This window comes from Engystomops pustulosus, chromosome 1, assembly GCF_040894005.1.
Source record: "Engystomops pustulosus chromosome 1, aEngPut4.maternal, whole genome shotgun sequence".
Lineage (NCBI taxonomy): Eukaryota > Metazoa > Chordata > Amphibia > Anura > Leptodactylidae > Engystomops > Engystomops pustulosus.
In genome coordinates this window covers 43,102,737-43,127,411 of record NC_092411.1, presented here as the reverse complement: position 1 = coordinate 43,127,411, position 24,675 = coordinate 43,102,737, and the positions used below count along the sequence as shown (strand labels likewise).

The window sequence follows — 24,675 nt, the reverse complement described above, 5'->3', positions numbered from 1 at the left end:
ATTACACAATAGTATAAAGACAACATGTCACCTCTCCTGACAGCTCCTTTTTAATTTACTCGTATTCCCCATCCATAAATAATTGTGGATCATCTTTTCTCCATACTCTGCAATGTGCTGTCACTCTCTTATTTTTTGTTGAGATGTAAGGGGTTTTCAAGGATTAAACAATAAAATGTTTGAATAGTCCAATTGATAATAGTAAACTTTGTGATAAAAGTTGTCAAAGTAAAAATCTTCTTTGTTCATTTTCCTTCCTTCCCTTCTTCACCTGTAGTGAATCTAAAAGCAGTTCTGAAGCTGGTATACAGCAGATAGATACGGAAACGAGCCTAAAGATCAAAAACTTACAGACATTTAGAATATTTCACTTAAAGAGGTTGTACCAATTTTGGAAGTTATCACTTATCCGCAGGATTGGGAAGAATAAGGTTGTAGATGAGGGTCCGACTACTGGGACCCACCCTTGGGACCTCCAGTAATTGGGATAAAGAGATTCCCATTCTCACCAATGGGTAGAGCATCCTATTAGATGGGCATGCATCCTACCACTACCAGATGAGCACTAGGGGCATGCATCCTACCACTACCAAATGAGCAGTAGGGGCATGCATCCTACCACTACCAGATGAGCAGTAGGGGCATGCATCCTACCACTACCAAATGAGCAGTAGGGGCATGCATCCTACCACTACCAGATGAGCAGTAGGGGCATGCATCCTACCACTACCAAATGAGCAGTAGGGGCATGCATCCTACCACTACCAGATGAGCAGTAGGGGCATGCATCCTACCACTACCAGATGATCAGTAGGGGCATGCATCCTACCACTACCAGATGAGCAGTTGGGGCATGCATCCTACCACTACCAGATGATCAGTAGGGGCATGCATCATACCTCTACCAGATGAGCAGTTGGGGCATGCATCCTACCACTACCAGATGATCAGTAGGGGCATGCATCATACCTCTACCAGATGAGAAGTAGGGGCATGCATCCTACCCCTACCAGATGAGCAGTAGGGGCATGCATCATACCACTCCATCATACCATGGACTGTATGGAAGCGCCTGGAGAAAACCAAGTGCTGTGCTTGTCATTTTTCAACAACTTATGGAATGACAAGCTTATCCTTCCGCTCCACCTGTTAGTGAAAATGGAATACTAGTTCTTAGGATAGTTGTTCCGATCATTTGGATCTTTACTGATCAGCTTGTTATCTCTTATCCTGTGACTTGGTGATAACTTCCTATAAGTGTACAACCTCTTTAAAGATTCAGCTCTGTAAAACCTGATGGATAATTTATAATGTTTTAGCCTCATTTTTATGAACTCTTTCAGGCTTCTGACATAGTGAATGGAAGTGGAAAAATAACCAGGTCGATATGGTCTTTTTATAGAAATTTATTTTCAATATGGTAAAAATGGAGAACTGCTCCCTTCATCAGGTCCAAGATTTTTTGTCTCTACACTTTGACACAAACATTTAAAATGGCATAAATAATATTATATAAAATAAGACCTAAAAGCAAAATAAGACCTAAAAGCAAGTGCAGTTCATGGGTGGTCACATATGGCAATCATTGTTCACATCATCAAGGCTTATGACATGACATGTATGTGTGTACCTGGATTTATCTCATCAGTTATTGATTGTCTCTGTTTTTAATTATGACAGTGCCTGCACTCCTGACCTCCTCCACCAGCCTTATCCACACCAGCCTTATCCATGTGTGCACTCATTACAGATTACAATAGTGCATTAGCCTGGCTGGGCAGGGGGGACTAGGAGAAGAGTGTTTGAAAAAAGAATGCTGTTAAAAGGAGTAAAAAAAAACAGTTGCATCTTTTTGCTAAATGTTTTTTATGAAAAATGAGTTTTTGCACGCCCCACCTCATCACTTTTGAAAAAAGGGATGAAGTGGGGAAAAGGTGGGGCCATCATCCTCCACTGGTGTGAAACATTGTTACAAGTGACTCCAGTCCCCTTTCGGAGTCAACTTTTGCTATATATAACAAGGTTTGCACCTCCTCATATGCAGGGCCTACGCTACACAGGGCTATCAAGAGCAACATGAAAAACGCCGGTCTTGATAAATGCCTGATTTTGTCTCAACCTAATGCAGTGACAAATGATACCTGATAAGATACATCCAGGCTGACACATACACCTTTCTACTGTACTTCTGATAAAACGGGAACGGTACAAGACAGAGTTACGAAATAAACACCTTTAACACAATCTACCATTGCCAGTTCAAAATAAAGGCGACCAATCACCTCCTGACCTTTCTGCTTTAGTAAATATCTGTTACCCTATGAACTATGGATCATTTCTGTCATAGAATTCTGTGCTTTGATTTTTTTTAAATAATTTAGTAACGCATCCTACAATTTAGAAATTATTCACTATATATTCTGTATCACCATTCTCCTCTGAACTGACAGAATCCGACTGTGTCAATTTTATTTAGGATGAATAGCAGAGAAGCGGTAGCGTTAGTTTTCCATGAGGAATCAAAGTATGACTGACATTTCAGGAGAGTTGAGAGATCCTATTTATGTACAAGATATTCTATCAATGTCTGATCAGTGTGTTTCGTACAACTAAGAGCCCTCCCGTACCTGGGGTAAAACAGCATTGTTCTCAGTATAGTCAGTAAGGATTCATTCACATGGGCGTATGAGGGACGTATATAAGGCCGCAAGCCTAGGTATGTGTGACCACCCGGCTCCGGCCATTTCAATGTTCGTGTGAATGTAGCCTAACACTGCTATGAATATTATAGCCTCTACAAGTTCCTACATACTGTACTAGAATCAAGCTTCTTCCTGCCTGCTTTCAATCCGCTTTTCATGACCCTTGGAGGACCTTCAAAAGTCCTGAAATGCCTCTTGTGTACATCTTTCTATATAGAGAATAGATGTACAAGGTTTTTAAGGGTGAAGATCCTTCTCAGTATAAAATTTGGTGTGTGGTTTGGGTGGCCATGGGCCCCCTAGAAGGCTTTGGCTCCAGAACCACCAAAACCAATATTCTAATCCACTAGATTAATCTGTCTTTGCTAATACATCATATATAACAACTATATCAAATAACCTCGATTCTAGCTAACAGAAAATTGTCAAAATGTTTCTATGTAATGTAAGTCTGACATCCACATCTTTTGAAAGTACTTTACACTTTATCTGTATGTTTGGACCCAATTCCAATCCTACGGCAGATTACATTCTGTATACAGGGGGTAATCACTATAGTAACATAATGTTACATAAGAATATTCATCAGAAGAAAATAAGGGAAAAAAAGCTAAAGAAAAAAAGAAAACATCTCCTGGTAATAAAAGCACAAGTATCCTGGAATAACAACCTTTTCCTAGGAATCTAGTTTACAATAGTCTTTCCCCTGCCCTATTATTCCTCCTGCTGTCTGAGAATGATGGTGATTGCTTTGAAGCATTATCTTATCTTATGTCTCATCTTTATGTTTCCTGATAATATTATGATCACGGTGTTTGTTTATCTCTGTACATTGATACAATGTTGCTGTGCTAGGACATCTCCCCCTCCTTCTGCTGCCTGTCTTGCCTTCCTGCCTGCATGTGAAGCAGCTCCAGCAGTTTAATACTACTGGGATAGTTGTGCTCTGTGCATGTAAATGTGTGCAGTGATCTCCCAGTTCTCTGCATCCTCCCAGCCATCACATGTTTGGATCCTCTGCAGCACAAGGCTGGGATCTCCTCTAGAAGAAGACCTGCTTGCTGCCTGCAGCCTCAGATGCTGCACACTGGATTGAGGTTGGAGTGCCTTTAAGGCAGGAGCTGTGTAGGAAAGCCCAAGTGAGAAGGATGAAGTAAGTCAGCAGGAGGAGCAGGTGTCTGGGCGGTGCAGCCACATTCCCTTCTTTCCATTCTCTTCTTGTCTTTTCATTCTTTCTTCCAGCAGAAGGAGCTACTTGTCTGATCAGAGGAGCAGGGAAGGCTGAGGACACGCTGCCAGTGTTTGTACACACAGCACTCTCATCCCTGGGACTGCTGCTGTCTTCATTGTCCTCTCCAGCTGACCACGGATGGAATCTGGCGCAGCTTAGCGCACCATCGCACATCAGGCGCAGTCTGGGGACCAGTGACTGTGAGGGAAGGAATATTATAGAAGAAGCAGCTGCACATTCTCCTTATAACACACAGGACCTGGGCTTCCTTGGAGGGATCTTTATCTTTCTTGTGACCCAGAAACATGATCTTTAAGGAGGTCACGAGCCTCCTGCTGAGTGTCAGCTTATGGGTACCACTCCTAGTGAAAGGTAAGTGATGCTGTTGTGAGACACTTTTGTCAACTATCTCTTATCACTTGGAGACACATCCTTCCCTGTAGGATTGAAGGTGGAAAGCGTCCTACAGGGAAATGAGGGGTGACATAGGGAATTGGGCATAGCAGAGCAATGACGTGATGCATGATCCCCATGTGGATTATTCTCTGTGCCATCTGCAGACCTGGTCTGTGTAGCAAATAGTCTCTAATGAGATGACAGGGAGAGAGCTTAATTGTAATCTCTATCAGTGGTTAGTAGGATTTAAGGAAGCACAGGGCAGCCCTTCTGGAGCTGTAAGACGCAGCCCTGCTTTGATATTAGGACTGTGGGAGAGTCCCAAGTTATTTTATGACTTGTAACATGTGTCATCCCGCTCATAACTCATCTTCTAGAGAGCACTCTGATACTTACTGTGGATGTCTATAAAAGTTTCATAGAGGTAATGGTTGGAAGTTTTAGAATTAATATTTACCCTTTTGTGTCCACAACTTTTTACACAATAGAAGGTGGCAGTACTTATAAATGCATCCCTTAGATTCAAGGTCAAGGTCCCTACCATTGAGCTTGTGCTTTACCAATATATGTCCATGTATAATAGTATCTGCTAAGCTTTACACCTGTCTCTGCTAAATTCTCCTGAATACTCCAATTTATACTAACTTTGTGGTTAGATCTAAGTTAGATCCAGCTGTGCCCATTACTGCAGCTGTTTCTTGCAATGCCCCTACACGCTTCATGCCCCAAGCACTGCTTGGACTTTTCACCCCAGCTTGGACCCTGCACCACTTACTGCTGCACCCATGCCTTCTCGGCTCAGTCTCTTCCAGAGCTCTGAAAATGGAACAGCTCCTTAACTTCTCTTGGTGGAGGGGAAAGGTCTTGTTAAATACAGACAATTCCTCATGGCTTGTAGGAGTAGGTCTAGGGAAGAAAGCAATGGATGAGATTAGTGCTTACTAGACTGTGTAGTTCGTTTTCTCTGCCTGAAAGATAATGAAGCCTTTGGGGCTTTAAATTGTGTGAACAGGCACTGATCTGATCTCCCAAATTAATATAAATATCACAATGGGAGTGACCGCATCCATAAAATAAATCCCTTCTCCCTCAGTAGTGCCACTGCTTCATTTTTCTCCGTTGTCAACCTCTGTTCCCATGAAGAGTTGTGATTTAGAACATCTGTATCAATCTGCAGGAGAAACACCATTAAATGCGAGGGATTGCACAGAGAGCCTGGATGCATTTTGTTGATTTGGCTACAGTGCAAGGGTATAGATTTATCTTGTAAGGAAACAAGTATGCAATCACTAAAGCCAACACTGCTGCCATTAGATTATAGATTGGAACAAAAAGCCAAAAGGTATCCGGAATAGCTTTAATAAGCACTTGAGCTGAGCAAATGATTTCTCTCTTAAGAGACATATTTTTCCGCTGTCTTTCCTAATATTGATTATCATTGCACTTAGGTCCCGAAATGAGAGGAAGTTTATTTCCTCCAATAGCCTCCACCATGCAACCAACCTAATAGGCACCCTCTCTCATTTCTTGCAATTCCCTCTAGTCCTTTAGTTTGGTTGATGAGGGCAAGAGAGGTCTTACTGCAGCTGCTGCAGATTTACTACTCGTAGTCATGGTTGGCCCATTAAAAATCTGATTAGTTTATCTCACATCATTTTATTTCAGATAGACAGATAGATAGATAGATAGATAGATAGATAGATAGATAGATAGATAGATAGACTGGTTATGCAACATTAGATAAGACCAGAATCAGGCAGTCCAGCTGGTGTCTTCTGGACTTAAATTCTTATTAACACCATTGGACAAGCAGATGTTCTTCACACCTAAGACTCTATGGAGCCACCCACTAATGATTAGGAAGCCATTCATGTAATCTGTATAAATTGTCACAAGAGACAATGAAGAGTTTCGACAATTTGGACATACCAGCAACCGTCCTTCTGGAAAGGCAAAAACCCAATGTGATTGGTTTTTTTTTGCTTTGTTACTTGATAATATGCATTCCTTTTATATTGCATTGTGGCAGATGTTACTTCTATCACAGCATATTCAGGCAGATGTTATTTTAATGATGCTACACAGTAAAAATACAAAGGCGACTTCATAGATTGGAAGAGGAAAAATGAGCTTCATTAACATAGAAACGATTGTTGCTCATGCGAGACGGCTTTGTGGTTTGTTTATGGTGTTGTTTAGTTCTTTTATTATAAAGTCTTGCTACTTGATGCAGTCCAGGAGTAGTAACCATCGGAGATGTTCCCCTCTACGGTCTGGAGTTCTTATGGGATTCCTTATCCTGCTGTATGAATTCTCCTTTAAAATGAAACCAATGGATCAGTCATCAAACTGAATATTGTATTAGTTCTTTAATAATTCACCAGCATGGGCCGTTCTAAAAATTCAATAACATTAGACACAGTGGTAGGAAGCACGTGATATTATGTAATCTGTCACAGTGGCTAACGCTCATATCTTAATCCTTTAAGCAAAATGTCCCCCATTAAGGTCTAGACAAATTCATTTGTTTTACAGATTGACTTCTCTGGGTAGCTTCAATTCCCTGCTCTGTCTAAAATGAACTATTGAAAGCCAGAGAGTTGATATTATTCACTTGCTGTGAAACCCACTCGTCAATTAAATATTCATTCGAGGGAAAATTTACTTTTTCAGCCCTTTTTCTTTGTCTCTCCAATGCAGATTTATAATTTTAAGGTGATGTAATGATCTCTAATGTAACATTTACCAAAGTATTAACATATCTATCCCTCTTCTTTCTCCGAGAGATGATCAATCAGTTTAATGTAGTCCATTCAGAGGACTTGTATAATAAAATCCGATTTAGAAAAAAAAAAAAAAGATGATTTTTCTCCGGTGAAAATCGTCTCGTTTATAACAAGTGTCCAATTTTCCTAACTCAAAGTTGATGACTAAAAAGTTTCAAATTATGATATCTGGTTTTTAAGTACATTGGAATGCCAATAGCCTGGCCAACGAGCTGTAAAATTGAATGTCGTCCTTCCTTAAAACGTGTTATTTGGCAAATTACTGAGGCTTCCAGGTTTAGTGCGCTTTAACATTTACATTAAGGAACAAGTCACAATGATTTTCTGTTTTCCCGATGAATGAAAACTAATGGAATTTTTTAAGTGTGGATGGTGCCCACAGTAGCCTTACATTTTAATGCTTCCAAATGTTATCTATCCTTAAGTAAGTAGCCAAATGGTCTGTGGCGCTTTTCAATTTAAAGCTGGTATTTGTCATTTACGGCTGATACATCCAGTGCTTTTAACTTTCTATGGTGTGAAGTTTTGAGACAGTGATATTTGTATCAACTAGTATTGAGGAAAGAATTGGGGAAAAGTTTTTTTTTTTTTTAAGTGGGATTGTATTAATGCGAATCCAAGTGGTTGCAGGCTGGGGGTTGTAGTGCAAAAGGCTCTAGTTTTATATCAATATATGAAGTATAAGATTATATGATTGGGAGTAGTAAGACATTTTCATCACCCTTCATTTAGCCTTATCATTCTTTTCATTTTCACTAAGTAATATGAAATGTTCCTAAACATAGTTGTGTTTTAAATCTGAAAGGGTTTCCCATGGGTCATCAACATACATAAAGATGACTTACCTCTTCTTGATCCTCCACCACCCTGGTACAGTTGGTATCACTTCCCCTGCCACCTCATGATGTCCTCTGATATGCAGAAAAAAGGGTCAGAGTTACATAAGCAACTTATCATCAGTTTAGGGGTTGGGGTCAATAATCTGGGCACTGGTTGGTCATTTCTTATCATTTCTATTCAATACAATACTTTCACTTTCTAGCAAAATCCTTGAAAGGATGCAGTTCAAACAACCTCTAGTTACACACATATTTAAACGGTTTACAAAAAAAGATGGTCATGATCACCAAATCAAACACCAAAGAAAGCTAAATGTGCGTTTCAATTGTATCAGCACCTTTTGCCATACCATAATAAATACATAAAGCATCTCCACCAGTAATGGTGAACCTATGAGACACATGTAAGAGGTGATACACAAAGACATTTTGGCTGAAACTCATCAAATTGAGGTGGTATAACTCTCCTGAATATAACGCAGCACCATACCTTATACTAACAGAGGTAAGATGCACTATCAGCACTCATTGCACTCGCTGTATTCCCAGAGCAGTTGCCTCTTGGTGCTCGTGCTGCTATGGCTTCACCTCCTGACAGCGTCAGCATCTGGAGGTGGGGCAACTCTCCTGCTCCTCTCACCACAGTTTGTAAGGGCAGTTAGTTAGTCAGTGGAGCCAGAGCTACCCTCTCACTAAATTTATTGTGGAATTGCACCCAGACTGCTTGGAACACGAGAACTGTGTCCACAGTCACCCTGTCAGTGGAGTGAGTCATCTCAGCCATTTGTGGTCTTTACCCCAGCCATTATCTTATAGCAGCTAACAATACATCAACCTGCTGCTGGTGTACTCAACACTTATCAATACTGGGGAATAGAACACCCCAATAGAGACAGCTAACCCTGGCAGGACTTCATTGTGCTGCCACTGTACCACCATAGGCACTATACTCCACCACAGTTACCACTAATCAGTACTAGGGGAAACAACCCCCCCCCCTCAGAGACAGCTAACCCTGCCACAACCTCATTGTGATGTGACTGCACCCCAACACAACTACTGTACTCCCCACAGTTACCACTCAGTACTACTAGGGGAAGAGAACTCCCCAGCAGAGACAGCTAACCCTGCCAAGACCTCATTGTGCTGCCACTGCACCCCAACACAGCTACTGTACTCCCCACAGTTACCACTCAGTAATACTGGGGGAAGAGAACTCCCCAGCAGAGACAGCTAACCCTGCCACAACCTCATTGTGATGTGACTGCACCCCAACACAACTACTGTACTCCCCACAGTTACCACTCAGTAATACTGGGGGAAGAGAACTCCCCCTCAGAAACAGCTAACCCTGCCAAGACCTCCTTGTGCTGCCACTGCACCCCAACACAACTACTGTACTCCCCAGAGTTACCTCTCAGCAATACTGGGGGAAGAGAACTCTCCAGCAGATACAGCTTACCCTGTCACAACCTCATTGTGCTACCACTGCACCCCGACACAGCTACTGTACTCCCCAAAGTTACCACTCAGTAATACTGGGGGAAGAGAACTCCCCCTCAGAAACAGCTAACCCTGCCAAGACCTCCTTGTGCTGCCACTGCACCCCAACACAACTACTGTACTCCCCACAGTTACCACTCAGTAATACTGGGGGAAGAGAACTCCCCCTCAGAAACAGCTAACCCTGCCAAGACCTCCTTGTGCTGCCACTGCACCCCAACACAACTACTGTACTCCCCACAGTTACCTCTCAGCAATACTGGGGGAAGAGAACTCTCCAGCAGATACAGCTTACCCTGTCACAACCTCATTGTGCTACCACTGCACCCCGACACAGCTACTGTACTCCCCAAAGTTACCACTCAGTAATACTGGGGAAAGAGAACTCCCCAGCAGAGACAGCTAACCCTGCCAAGACCTCATTCTGCTGCCACTGCACCCCGACACAGCTACTGTACTCCCCACAGTTACCGCTCAGCAATACTCGGGGAAGAGAATTCACCATCAGAGACAGTTAAACCTGCTACAACCTCACTCCCAAATATAACTCTTTGTTATTAGAGTTATAAATATCACATAATTATGAATTTTCTAGAAGTGACACTACCCAGGCTATGATTATTACATTATTATGATTTATTACATATTTTGACACATCAAGCGCAAAAAGTTGGCCATCACTGATCTACACCAAAATAACACAAGATATGATTAAATTAGCTAAAAGAAAAATATGCTTATTGTCAGCCATGACTATAGAAATATCTCAGTGCAGTTTCTTGTAAACAACTTCTTGTCCCCAAAATCTCTTTCCTGAAACACCTGAAGTTCAGTAATGAGCAAGGGAATTGGAACACGGGTCATGCCTTGCTTCCTCTGTACAAGGGTGAACAAGCTCCGGAGCATAAGTTCAGTAAAATGAAATGCATATAGGTAATATAAAATTGTAGTATTTTTGGTTGTAAAGAAATTCAGCATCCTCTCTATGACATTGGATTTCTGTCATATATCACCAAGACCCATAAAGTTCTATTTCTAGAACATTTATACTACTTAAATATCCCATGGTTTGGATAATTAGACACATATAAAACTAGAATTAGAAGATAGCTGCACATTTTTCCTACAAGTCCAATGGGTAGTTTGGCACAAGGGACCTATGAAATTAGCTTATAAGTCCGATGTATTCACAGGGATAAATCTGCCTTGTCTTTTGCACAGATTTGTTAGCCTTCATATTTAAAGAGAACCTGCCATGCAAATTAACTCACCTGAAATAAAAACTTCCCTTAAAACTGTGATTAAAAATCATTGACCTTATCCCTTAATGGTTCTTTTCCTTGGCTGCAATGTTACAAAAATCAGTTTGTAAACTTATAACTCACCTGATGTGAGTCATTCACACTAATTGAATCATGGATATTAAAATTTACTTCCATTACCCACCTCCTTTTCCTGATCGACATGGCATTTAGAGTCATGTGGCCAGGATAACATCATCTAAGGTCCTGTTACATCTGCAACATCTACCTCATGTATGTATCTGATCACCTGAAATCACAGCAGCCTCCATGCAGAATGGGGAGAAACAGAAGTCCATGGAGGCTGCTGTGATTTCATGTGACCAGATATATGCATGGTGAACTGTTTGCTATTGTTACGAGGCTAAAGGACCTGTGAAAATGTCACCCTTTTCACATGACATGCTGAGAAAAGGGACATGTGGAGGAGTAGATGGGAGGGCCTGCCTGAGTAGCACATGCTCCCTATGATGCCAGGTATTACAAGTTAAAGGTGATTTATGTGGATGTAAGGGAAAAAAGTTTTAGCTAAAAGAATGGTGTCACTTAGTTAATAAGAGAACCTGACTCTAGCTGCATTTGTGGTGACAGGTTCCCTTTAAGTGGCAATTCCTACTGCATTATAATGGGAAAGGAAGAGATGGGTAGGTAATAAAAAAGTAGCAAAATATTCTTGCATCTTTAATGCAGAGGAGTACCCATAGGCAGAGATAGAGCTTTAAAGAAATAGATATTGACAGAAGCAAATCTAAAATTGTGATTAAAAGACTTCATATTTTCTGCAGGAAACTTCTTTCATGATATGAATATACAGCAGTTTAGTTGAGTCTTCAGCTCTCTGTTTGCTTGTGGTTTCCAGTCTGCTGCTGTTCTTGATGTTGGAAAGTGCTATACAAGAGATTTTGGTTTGTGTAACTATTTTAATGATTCATCAGACTTGTTTTTGCGGTTGACAAAGTCGCCTTTATATAATACATTAGCTGGTTCCTATGCAACTTCTCTGCTTAACCATTCATGATACAAGATAGAAGAATGTCTCCTCAGGAAAAAACTTGTAAGTTTCCTATTTGGAATGCAGGATGTGGGGGCTCCGGATATACTGGGGAGCAACTGGACAGCAACAACAATACTAACGGCCTCAGCAACTTATGTTTAAATCATTATTGATATCGAATTCATTGGTGTGTGGGTTATGACTTATTATCCATCCAAGTATCTTACATGATCCAAGTTATGTCACTGGGACAAAACTTGGCAATTTTTTCTTTGACTGGCTGCAGAATCATTGGAACTGTGTGCTGTGCTCCTCTGACTCATATTGTCTAATGTATGTAGTGGAATATAAGTTCCTGCCAGCACTAAAGAGTCTGTTTTAGCAAATACTTGATTTTAACATAAAATAAAATAATAAAGATAAATAATACAGTCCGGAAAGCAAACTGATTTCCGGAAAGAAAACACCACACCCCCAACACAATACCTTTATACCTTTTATTCTAACAATATATTATTAAAACATCATATACTAGGTTAAAATGGAAATTGTCACCCTGTGTTTTCCAATTATTTGCCAAAAAATACACTTTGATAGAGATTTTGTGTGTGTCTCGCTGAAGATAATCCCTGAAGGAGGGGGTCATGAGGGAGCTGAGAGAGATGCTGGATATTTGTGACTCACTCGTGAAGAGAAATCAGCTCTCACATTCCCCCATATTTCTTTAGGGGAAATTTAATTTACTGACCAAAATTTTTGGGATAAGAGTTAATTATTTGAAATGTGATAAGAGGTATACCTAGACATTATGGGGCACAAGGCATCATGCAACACAAATTAGGGGGTGTTCCGGTGCTCAGTCACACCATGTACAAGATTTATCATGCATTGTGTTGCACACCCTATTTTAAAGGGGCACCAAAAAAAAGTGGAGCACGGTTTTGGATGGGTAAATTCAGGAAGAACAAGCACCAGAAATCCTGAATCTGGCGCCCTCTGCATTATAGATAGGCAAACTGCATTTAGTGCATTTAGTGCTTACCATCTGATGTCAACATCTTCATTAACTTGTGCAATGCTGCATCTTTGATTTTATTCAGCGAGGGCTTCCTGTGGGTAGGACTGCTAAGATGAAGAAATGTAATTCTAAATATTTCTAACCCTCTCACCAATATTGTCCTACAACTAGATTGTGATCCAGAGCTTGAGGTTACTCAAACTCTTTAAATTCTAACAGATATATTAAGAGGCTTTGTCAAAGCCCTGCACTGGCCCACTCTGTGGCCCAGCACAGGCTGTAGTAAGCCCCTCCATGCCCACCACGTAGTTGATGAGGCAGTGACATATGGATGCTCATGAAAATAACATAATGTTTTGCAAAGCAACGGTTCTAATTCCTTGCATTAGAAATAAGTAAGGGGGCACCACAAAACCAGCAGATAAAGTCTAGGGGCATGGTCACAGGATTGTAAGTATCAGAAAAACCCTTTGGCTAACAACAGAAGAATGCACATAGTGAAAGTAGACCATGATTAAGCTCGGATAAGCGAAATGCGTAGGTCGCTTCCTGACATACCATGAGTTATATGTTTATGCACCTTGCCAAATAATATGCTTTTATCTGGAATCCAATAAAAGAAGATTGTTTTACTCTTTTTTCCCCAAGACGCTGGAGAGTCTTTTTTCCAGATTTGCATATGGACATGTAGGTTTGAAGTTGTCACCCTCTAGATACTGGAAATGATGCTATACAATGATCCAAACAAATTGTGCACATACCTTTGATATTAGAGAGCTATATATGGCAGTAAATCAATAAAAGCAGTGTAGTTGGTGCTAAATGCCTGTGAGTGAGAGGGAAGTGAATGGGTTGAGAACATTGGTGCTGCTATTAAGTGAAGCTTCAAGTTTTGAAATTGCCAATGGGCAGGTTCACTGTTCTGCTTAGAGTCAGAAGACCCCTACTATGAGAGATTGAACTAGCCAGACAAGCTGATGTGAGCAAGAAATGAGCAGTTCTAGGAATTGAGAATCCAAGCCTACCCTATGGCCATAGAGAACCAAGCGAAGAAGAAGCCACCACAGCCAAAAGGTTGTGTCGGAGCTGATACAGTTTGTTCTTCAACACTTAAATAATTCAAGATTGTTTCTTTTTGATAGAAAGATCCTTGAGCCTTTTCAGTAATGTTATCCCACTTGAAGAAAGTACAAGCAAGCGACATTGCTTCTTGCTGGGGATTGAGCAAAAGGCTCTTGTGATATTTACATCAACACTCGGCTTGTTATATGCTATAAGGGACTGGTAAACGGATGACTGCCTAACTGACCATAACGGATGACAATGGGATGTCAATGGGATTTTTAATTGATACGTTTAACCTCCATATCAAATATACTGAATATAAAACTACCGATCATTGCTTGTCTTCTTTTTATCATTTTTTCTTTTTAATATTATTCTTCTGTCATTGTTTGTATTGTACTCTCGCTGCTGTAACACTGTGAATTTCCCCACTGCCGGTCCAATAAAGGATTATCTTATCTTTACTTTTTTCGATGGAGTTAAAGAATGGAGGTTTAAAGAGGACCTGTCACCCATAATTTCAGCACTAGGAGCTGCTTACTGAAGTAAGCAGCTCTTAGTGCTTAAACAAATGCCGCAGTGTTAGGAGGATAGCGTTCTTACCTCCGGTAACGCTATCTTACACTGCGGCGGAGTACAATGTAATCGTCGGATGGCGCTGCTTCTTCCCCTCATGCGACAGTCACCGCCCCTAACCACGCCCCAACCCTGCCACCTCATGAATACATCAGACCGCTTTGCAAACGGTCCAACGATTACATTGTACCCCGCCGCAGTGTTAGACCAGAGGTTTCCGGCAACGCTATCCTTCTAACACTGCGGTGTTTGTTCAAGCACTAGGAGCTGCTTACTTTAGTAAGCAGCTCCTAGTGCCGAAATTTTGGGTGACAGGTCCTCTTTAAACAGTACTGTGAACTTAGCCTTAGTAAGTTTCTTTCATGGAAGGAGGAAAAAGGTGCAAAAAAGCAAAAAAGGCTCACATTTTATCTTATAAAAAGTACAGTACCGTTTTCGCAAACTTAAAATGATAACCATTCATGAGATTGAATTTATTTAACATAGAAATGATAAATAAGAACAAAAAAAAGCAAAGGAAAAAGAAACAGTAACAAAGAGACCTTACTCTAATAAATGACCCCCAATGACTGAGAATAAATATGTGGAATATGCGAAACCCTTTAAATGTTTAAGGGCATGAATGCATGCCTTTAATGCAGGGACCTTCTATTGATTTATTCAGGCAGCTAATATTCTGAACCGGATAGAATGTCTGGCATCTCTGACATTGTATACCTACACAGTCTTTAGTGATATCAACAGCAATGTTAATTAGCGTGAAAACTAGAATAGACATTTGCATGGGGAAGATTGTTTTCTCACATTCATATTTGCATTTCCCAGCTATTTAATTTAGCTGAAAGTGTATACTACAAATGAGGGCAGGTGAGAGATCATGGCCGCCTCTGTTCAGAAGATTCCACGGTGACAGGCAGCTGAGCAAAATCTAGGGAATTGAGAGTAACTCAACCAATCCCCGTTGAGGGAAGCTAGAAGCTAAAGGCTGCTGTACACGCCAAGCAAATTAACCTGCTTTGATTGTCACAAATAAACCATACATCTGGCTATGATTTACCTCCTGACTCGTCCAAGGTCAGGGGAATTCCTTTTTTAAATTGATGCCGTCTTTTCATCCGTACAATGAGTGAGCACAAGCTTTTCTTCTCCGAAGGTTGAAGCGCGTTAGTGATTAAAACTTTGACATAAAAAAACACTTCTCAGAATTTAACTGCTTCGTTAAGACTTTACGCTTTGACACATTTTATTTATTTTTAGATCAAAATGCAAATCATGGAGGTGAAGGTGTGAAGGTGTGAGGGGTTGGGGGTAGAGGTGAAGGTGAGGAAGCAAAGGAGTACGTCAGGGATATTATAATCTGATGCCACCACACTGACTTTCATCGTTATTACACTTTTGAATCATTTGTATTACTTCAGCGCATCGTTGATCTTAAGGAAATTATGCAACTTTTCAAGTAATTTTATTTACATATTTTTTTCAGTATGATCTATATATTTGGAATCAAAGTTTGGTGATTTACCTGAGGGCTAAGAAACTTCAATGTTGCCATCATAAAAACATCCACCTTGCTCTACAGTATGAAATCTAAGACTGGAGATTAGAGGAATGACCAAATACGTTTTCCAGGATGGGATAAGGAAAACATTCCCTTTTAGCTACCCATAAAAACAAACATGACTTTCAAGAAGCCTAATGACATGATGCACAATATGAGCCAAACCAGTATATCTATTCCAAAAGAACAGATTCCCAAATATAGACTGAGCTGTTTCATTGTGTTTGCCTCTCGTCAGAACAGTGTAGGGAACTGGTTTAGCTGAATGAGAGGCTTTTGACTAAGGTGACTGCCTTACACAGTAGATGATAATAATAATAATTCCTTTATTTATATAGCGCAGACAGATTATGCAGCGCTGCACAGAGCTTGCCAAATCGGTCCCTGTCCCCAATGGGGCTCCCAATCTAATCAACCTACCTGTATGTTTTGGAGTGTGGTGTATAGCTAAGAGGCAATGTTTTCCTTATTCCATCTTGGAAAACATATTTGCTTATTTCCCAGAATGGCTGTAAGTCTCCACACACCTGCAAGGTGGCCTTTATTAGCAAAGTCTCCATAAGGAGAGCTCTTTCTTCCCTGACGTAGAGAAAAAAATTATCAACACAAAAAGAAAATTAATAGTCGGGTTGTGCAACATCAGGCACCACCCTGTATGGTGCTTACACTGTAGCTGTATTGCTGACAGAGACTGAAATTCCTGATTCATTCCAGGCTGCCGGGCATGTACTGTTAGGGTTGGGTAACACAGAAGAGAGGGGATAGTGTGCCCTGAGCTTGTCCCAACCTCTGTCCCTTCCTATATATCTGAGGTCACAACAACACAGATACAGATACATAGCCAGAAGAACCAGAAGTATCAGCATTCTCTCCAGCGAACCTGACATGTACAAGAACCTGTCAGCTATATTCTTGGGGGAGGTTGGCACAAACCATCAAAGGATGCGAAAACATAGTGCACAATCAATTGTGTAATTTTTACTCAAAATATGAAACTGCATAGAATTACAGGGGACTCATTTTTTTCAATAAGACAATTAGCCATGTTGTTTGGAGGTACACACAATACATTTCTTCCCTTTTTTAGGGCGCGAAATATCCACCTTGGCCAACCTGAAAGAGTCCCTCACAGAATCATACAGGAGCAGCAGGTTACTGCAAACAAGGGCATTGCTTAGATATATAGTATGAGATTGGAAAATTGAGCACTTACCAAAATTACCCAAAAACATTGCAATCATTGGTAGAAGGGGATGGAAACTTAACCTCATTTTTTTTTGTAATGTGTGTTTAAGTGCAGGGTGGGGGTAGGATATTAGTTAATTTACCAATAAAAAACTATTAAAATTTCTATATCCAAGACCTTATGTTAGGATTCATGAATACAAGCTTAGTATTCTGGATGGGGGTGATATTATTTGTATGCAGAAAAGTTAAACAATTTTCCAATTAACTTTCTGTATCAGTTCATCGCGGTTTTCAAGATCTCTGCTTGCTGTCATGGTCTAGAAAGCTTCCAGATTTACTTCCAGCGGCCAGAAATCTGTCCATGGTCATGTGATGGCAAAACAAGCACACAAACCTTAGTATCACAGAGAGTAATCAGAGCCGTGTTATAATAACTGCTAGTGCACCTTCAAGTCCATCACATGACCATGGGCAGATTTTAATCCACTGGAAGTAAACATAGAAGCTTTCCATAGAAGGCCAGCAAGCAGAGATCCAGGAAACTGTGATGCATTGAAATACAGAACATTTATTGGAAAACTTTTCCTTACAAAAACCATATCAATTATTTGTTGAAAGTGGAAAACCCATTTAAGATCACATGATCCTTCATCTGCGGCCATATAATGAACAGGAATGGTTGCTAATAACATCACAATTCTGAACTAGGAAGTTTTATTTGACATATCAAGAAATTGGTTCAGAAGTTTTAATTTATGTATATTAGTAAACTATATAATATCCTACCCCCCACACACATACACTGACATAACCCCCTGTGTGGTCTCTGGTTAAGGGTTTGTTAGCCACATCTTCAGCTGCTGTATCCTGAAAAGTTGGATGGCTCATTATGGAATTCAGAGCTGTGGGTTGATTAATGCTGGGCCTAGCCAGTAAGCTGCTGGGGGCGGCCTCCAGGGGACAAATAAATTGCTGCTGCTCAGTTCATTGGTTGCTGGTTATTATTTTGTTCTGTGTAACTCTGCCTATTCCAAGTTTCCTGGGAGTTGTGGTACACCTACTTTGTTGCTGTTCTTGACTCTGTATACCAGTCAATGCTGGAACTCTGTTTCTTGATTCTGGCAGTGTTGGAATCCTGCCTCTCCCAGTGTTGGAATCCAGTACTTGCTGATGGTGGAATACTGTTTTCTGAATCTGACCCATGACTGCTGAGTATGTTCTAGCTATTTCTGCATCTGCCTATCCTGGAACGTTGTAGCTGTCAATGCTGGAACCCTTTTCTTGTATCTGCCAGTGTTATAACCCTGTATCTACAAGTTTTGGGCCCTGCTTTCTGCCATACTTAGTGACCCTGAAACTAATGTGAACTGTGCCCTGTATTGAGCCCTACATAATCCCTGTGCACCTTATTCTGAATCTATGTAGAACTTTGTACTTTGTTTCTGTTTGTATTCTTTATTTCTGCTTATTTGCCTGGACTAATTAAACATCTGTTTATTCTTCAAACCTTCACAAACACATTATTAAAAGCCCGAGGTAAAGTGTCCATAAGCCAATAATTTATCCAGTTGCAGATATAATTTTTTTTAAAATGTGCAGCGTGGCGTAAGTTCCACAGTGTGAATATTTTATCTCTGTTTTTATGTAAATGTACAGAAGACCTGTATAAAATGCAGCTCACATCCTATATATTGCTTGATCCAGTTCTGACTCCAGCCAGCTTTGTAATTACAAGAGAGAGAGATTGAATGCTGCATATTCCATGGTCTGATCCCTCTGTAAAACTTGAACATTAATTTTTTAACATCACTCCATTTCCATAAATATCCTCTTGGTAACGTTCACCATTCACAAACCTGGCACAGACTTTACAAAGAAACCTCAGGGGAAGGCGAGCCGCACAGTGACCCAAGGACAACAATGGAGCAACTAAGGATACATAGAAGAAAGCAGAACACGTTTCAGGAACAATACCTATGAACTCATGTTAGATTTTAATAGAATTGAGAAAATGTGCAGTTTAGTTCAGCTGTTGGGTCCATAGGAAGGTTGTCGTAAGATAATAGTGAACAAAAATGCAATAAATGCTATTTTATAACTTGCTTATTCCAGATTTGATTTTGGGATTTGGTACAAATCTTCCATTTTTCAGGCACTAAATGGTATGTGGGATCTTTTATGATTCGCTTTGGATGAATCTGTCAAAATGTTTGTCATACCTCCTGCAGCTTGCAGTATGAGTTCTTCTGGATGAGTACCACACCCAAATGTTAACTCTGTAGAGTGATTGACAGCTTGCTTTCTCTCAGAAATTGGGGGTGTGTCACAGGTGGCCATTAGAGTTATGGACGGTCAAACCAATCGGCTAATGGGGTGGCTTCAAGGCACTCAAGGTTCACTCACTGATAACTTAATTCAGTTCTTGTTAGACAAGTCTTCGGGCTAGTGGTGATCTGTATACTCTTTTGTGTTTTTGTTGCTGATCCCTGTTTGTACCTTTGACTATTCTATTGCTTTTTGATTTTGTACGTTACTGAATTTGGCCTAGGTCACATACTTTTGTTTTTATTTATCTCTGGTTTGTTTGTTTTACTGTCCTGGGCATGAACCCAGGCTGGTTGTCCCCCAATTGTTGACTGTGATTTAGCAGAGGGCCTGCACGCAGCAGTGGGACAGAGCAAGTGAGAAGTGGAGGGCTTTTGTCCCTTCTCTCTCTTGACAATGATTAAACAAAAGCTAAGGGAGGAGGAAGGGCGTGGTAAAATTCATAAAATGTTAACTTAACGATACAGGGTTTTTTTGTGTGTGTTTTTTAAAATTATTCTTTAGAGGACTAGAATGGGATACATACCAATGTCCAGTTGTGCCACTCCTTGTTATGCAACAATAGGTTTATCTATACAAGACACAACATGAAAAGATGACCCGGATAGAAACTTTTAGAATATAGAGCTTTATGAAGGAACCACTGGGTGATATATTGAAGTGGCAAAATAAAACTGCACCATCAGAACTCTGTCCACAATAGAAGAAGTAGTCATCTCACCTGCAGACATTTTATTGTGGCACAGGTTTGGGAATTCCCGAACAATGAAACCTCCAGTTTATGAGTACAAAAGATAACATCCAGTTCAGAGATTCCAAGGTTAAAATTCCAATCAATTTTATTATTGAGCAATCTTTTTTAAAATCACCAGAGTACATACATGCAGGAAATCACATATTCAGCCTAGAACAGAACTCTGTGTGCCACTATACAGTCTCCCTTAAAAAGCCAAAGTATTCTTTATTTTAATAAAGAATTCCAAGTTTTTTTAAATTCCCTGTCAATAAACTGGTTCCTTAGGATTTGCTTTTTCTTCTGAATAAATTTGGTAGTCATAGGGTTATTGAATAAGCTCCGCTGCTTATCTCTTGCTGAATGTCAAGTTTTCTAAACTGCCAAATAAAGCCTGTTTGCCCTGTCAATATAGGCCAGACCTACTTGTAACATTGAGAAATCCAGACACTCAGTGTGAATACATATTTCTGTTGACAGTCGCTTTACCTGACATCTGGCTTTGGGATTGTGCTCATTTCCGGCTTCACTGTGGAATCTCAGGTCTTCAGCGTCTTCCCCGGAGATCTTACATTCACCATAGAGCATGAGAAATAGGTCTTTCTGCTAGAAGCTGACTGCTGTCTGGTGATGTAGATTGGAAAACTGGACATTTCATTTAATGCTCAAGACACCAGTGCAGTTTTTTTTAATAGTAAATGGTCACCTGAATCATAGCTGTAAATATTATATGTAAGGAATAAATGGGGTCCCTTTGGCTTTAGTGTGATAAATATAGGCTTGGTTCACTTGCAGGGCAATGTTATAGTGATATAATGTAGAATATAAGGTAAGGTACGAAGTGACAAATGCTGTGTGCACCGTAGCAACTAGCCATCAACTTTTTTTTTCTACTTCGATTCAAAGGTTTAAAGGTTTTTTCTATGAAAGAAAATTCTCAAATTTCAATCCCCTAGTGATGTTTACACAATATAGATTAATTTTAACCCCTTACTTAACAATTTTATTCATAATGTGGACGGGGACTCTCTAAGCAGACACTTCATGATCCCTCTGTGCTATGAGATGCTGTGTGCTGACAATGTGCATAGATTATCAGGGAACAGGTTTATCTACACTTTTATATAGATTCTGAATAGTCTACAGGTGGTCCCCTACTTAAGAACACTTGACTTACATACGACCCCTAGTTACAAACGGACCTCTGGATGTTGGTAATTTATTGTACTTTAGTCCTAGGCTACAATAAACAACTGTAACAGTTATCATAGGTGTCTATAATGAAGCTTTATTGTTAATCTTGATTCTTATGACAACCCAACATTTTTAAATTCCAATTGTCACAGAGACCAAAAAAGTTCTGGCTGGGATTACAATGATAAAATATACAGTTCCGACTTACATACAAATTCAACTTAAGAACAAACCTACAGACCCTATCTTGTATGTAACCCGGGGACTGCCTGTACTAGATGAGAGATGGTGAGATCTATGAGATGGATATAACACACAATATGCTATATCTCAGTTATAACACACACAGTCAGCTCTGCTATAACTCATTTTCCCTGCTATAAAGATCTTATCTTATCTGTAGCTTGTAGCGTAAGTCTCCTCACACTGCTGCTCGCCGACTGACAGTGTCTGTGTGTGAGCTCACCTTGGAATACAGGGGGGAGGGGCCAATGCAGAGAGAGATGGCAAGGAGCATGAAAAGAATCTGCCATTCTCAACCCTAAGTCCAAAAATGTAGTCAGATCTTGGGGCAAGTAAAATTGTATAGACCAGGACTGAAAAAAACAGGTTGGAATTATATCTGTGAAATGCTGTATTTTTGTTAATAACAGTGAATTAGAGAATGTTTTATTTTGTTATCCTAAGAATATTTAAGAATCTTGTCTTTGTGAGAATAACCTTTTAATGAAATATTTGACAGAATATAAATGGAAGTAATAGCATCAGTTTTCTGGTCAAATTGTATTAAAATTAGGTTCTGTGTAATTTATTAATTCAAGTAATAATTTTCAATTGTGTTAGGACAAGAGGTACAATCTGCCACTTATACTGCCTGACAAATGTGTTAATGGAAAAGTATCTGTTGGTAAGACAGGGAGCCAGCAATCGGTCTACGCTGGCCTTTTTATATATCAAAGTGATATTGGCCCACCCTTACTATATCTGTATCTGCCCCCTCCTTGTGTGAGCTTCTTTGATGTATTGGTAGTCCGGGTACTGCCTGTTCTTCGTAGTCATCCTTCTGTGTCTCTTTGCTAGGTTTACAGGCGGGGGCTGTGGTGGGGGATTGCATCTCCCAAGCCATTCATGGCAATGGTATTGACATGACATCTGAACTATGTGAGAAACATATCAATTTCCTGACACAGGGAGGCAAAGTTGAATCTGATGTTATGGAAAGTGAAGCTGTGATTGAAGAGCAGTGGACCCTGGCATCTGCTTGGCTTCATTGGGTGTTGATTCTTTAAAATGCTAAGTTTACCAACGTGAACAATGTTTTAATGGGAAGTACATTTGGATAATTAGAGTCTTGAGGCATGTTAAGTAAATATTTCCTAGAATATATAATATATTTAGAAGATCCATATGGCTCTTTAGAAGTCCATGCACAAACACGTGAATATCAGATACATAGCAACATACAATTATAAAGTCTCAATTGATAAAACAAAACCTGTCTAGTCTGACAAGCGGGAATGAATTTGTAAAATCGGTTCCAGGAGAATACACAATTTATTGCCTGTTAAACAAAAGATCAGTGTGTCGATGAGAAATTTTGTTCGGAGTAGCTCGGGTTGTCATCTCTGTGCGTTTCTCCTGAAAACTGGTCCCATTGACAAGACATGAATGATTAATTGGGAAACTAACAGTAAATGTTGATCTAAAACCCTGAACATTGTTCACGTCAGTCTCTCTGCAAGGGCTCAATCTAATCAGCTCCTTCTAAATCCACAAATGACTTGATCTTCGAGAAGAATATTGGCCTGCAAAACCAGTCATCTATATCAGCCCAGTAATTGGTCCCATATGGGCGAATTTGAAGTAAATTGGCTAATCACTAAATCTTTCACCATCACTGGTCCCTGAGGACAAATTTAGAAGCCACTGTGCTAGACTGAGAAGATATCAGAAAAAAAGATGCGACCACAGTAATGTAAGTGTTTGTGCTTTGCTTAATGCTATTCATTTCGGAATAATTCAAATATGTTGTATATATCTTGTAGGTTTAACTTCCCTAATAAGATTCTTTCATTATAATCAATTTCAGATTCCAACAAATGCATCTGGTCCTATCACTTCTAGAAATTGTCACATGTTTATTGTATGTAGCTGTAGTTCTATCTGCATTCAATAGGTCACAGTTCACAACGGGTCAAATTTACAAAAATTGGCAAGTTGATCGGCTCTTTATCCACTTTGTGATAAAAGGCTACACCAAATTGGCTCAACTGGTGTAGCAGCATTGCAAAATGTTAAATTTTATAAGCCACGCCCATTTTCATTTTCACTTTGCCCCATATTACTTAAAAAATGATTTACAGCAAGATACAACATTTTAAACAGAAAGCACAAACTTTGGTGCATTTAAACCACATTAAACACAAAAACACTGCAGTAGGATTGCTTTAGCATCTATCTGTATGTCCCCAACAGAGGTCAAAGGGGGCTATTAGTATAGATGAGTTGTAGAAATCTGTGTATTCAACATCAGGACAATATTCTTTTGGATCAATATTTGTGCTTTCAAATTAAAAGCAATTACATTAAAGAGGATCTGCCACCTGGAATAAACCCTAGCCCTACCCCAGGAATAGCAGTGTTAAATCACTAGCTTTAATGGAACATACCGATAAAGCTAGCAAACACTGCAGTATATATAGCGATCCGAACGCCGGACCAAGCTTACAGCGGTCTGGTATATACATGAGGGGATGGTCCGAAGTGCTCCCCTCTCCTCGCCCCTCCAACACCAAATGCCCGCGGTGACTGCCAAGCGCTTCCTCGGACTGTACGCTGGAGGGTATATTCCTCTAGATGGTTTATTCCGGGTTTATTCCAAGTGACAGGTCCTCTTTAAACCTAAAGAAGGAAACAAATTAAGAAATAAAACGTAGAAATACTACAGTCATTTTTGTGTCCTTTTTTGCTCAAAATTCACAAAGTTATAGCTTCTGTAAATAGATAAATAGATGATTTTGTTTAGCTTCCTTTGAATGTATATGGGAAAGAGAGAAGATATATCAGGCTTAATAACTTATATAGATCATAAATATAGATAGATACATTATAGACAGATGATAGATAGATAGATAGATTATAGACAGATGATAGATAGATAGATAGATAGATAGATAGATAGATAGATGATAGATAGATAGATAGATAGATAATATTGTCTGTTACTTTAACTACAAAGGGTTAATCTTTAAGCTACATTTGGATGT

The 24,675-nt window shown here is 39.9% G+C and overlaps 1 protein-coding gene across 3 annotated transcripts in view; it reads left to right on the top strand.

The window, feature by feature from the left end:
- Positions 1-3,624: 3,624 nt before the first annotated feature.
- The window catches only part of EDIL3 (EGF like repeats and discoidin domains 3), a 424,437-nt gene continuing 403,386 nt past the window's right edge, over positions 3,625-24,675 (top strand). Inside the window, exons 1-2 of one of the 3 annotated variants that reach the window (XM_072139426.1) lie at positions 3,625-3,855; positions 3,945-4,305. In XM_072139426.1, coding sequence (XP_071995527.1) covers positions 4,239-4,305 — 67 coding nt within the window. In that variant the 5' untranslated portion in view covers positions 3,625-3,855; positions 3,945-4,238. The remainder of the gene's footprint in view (positions 3,856-3,944; positions 4,306-24,675) is intronic. The other 2 variants (XM_072139425.1, XM_072139424.1) reach the window with 2 other exon arrangements.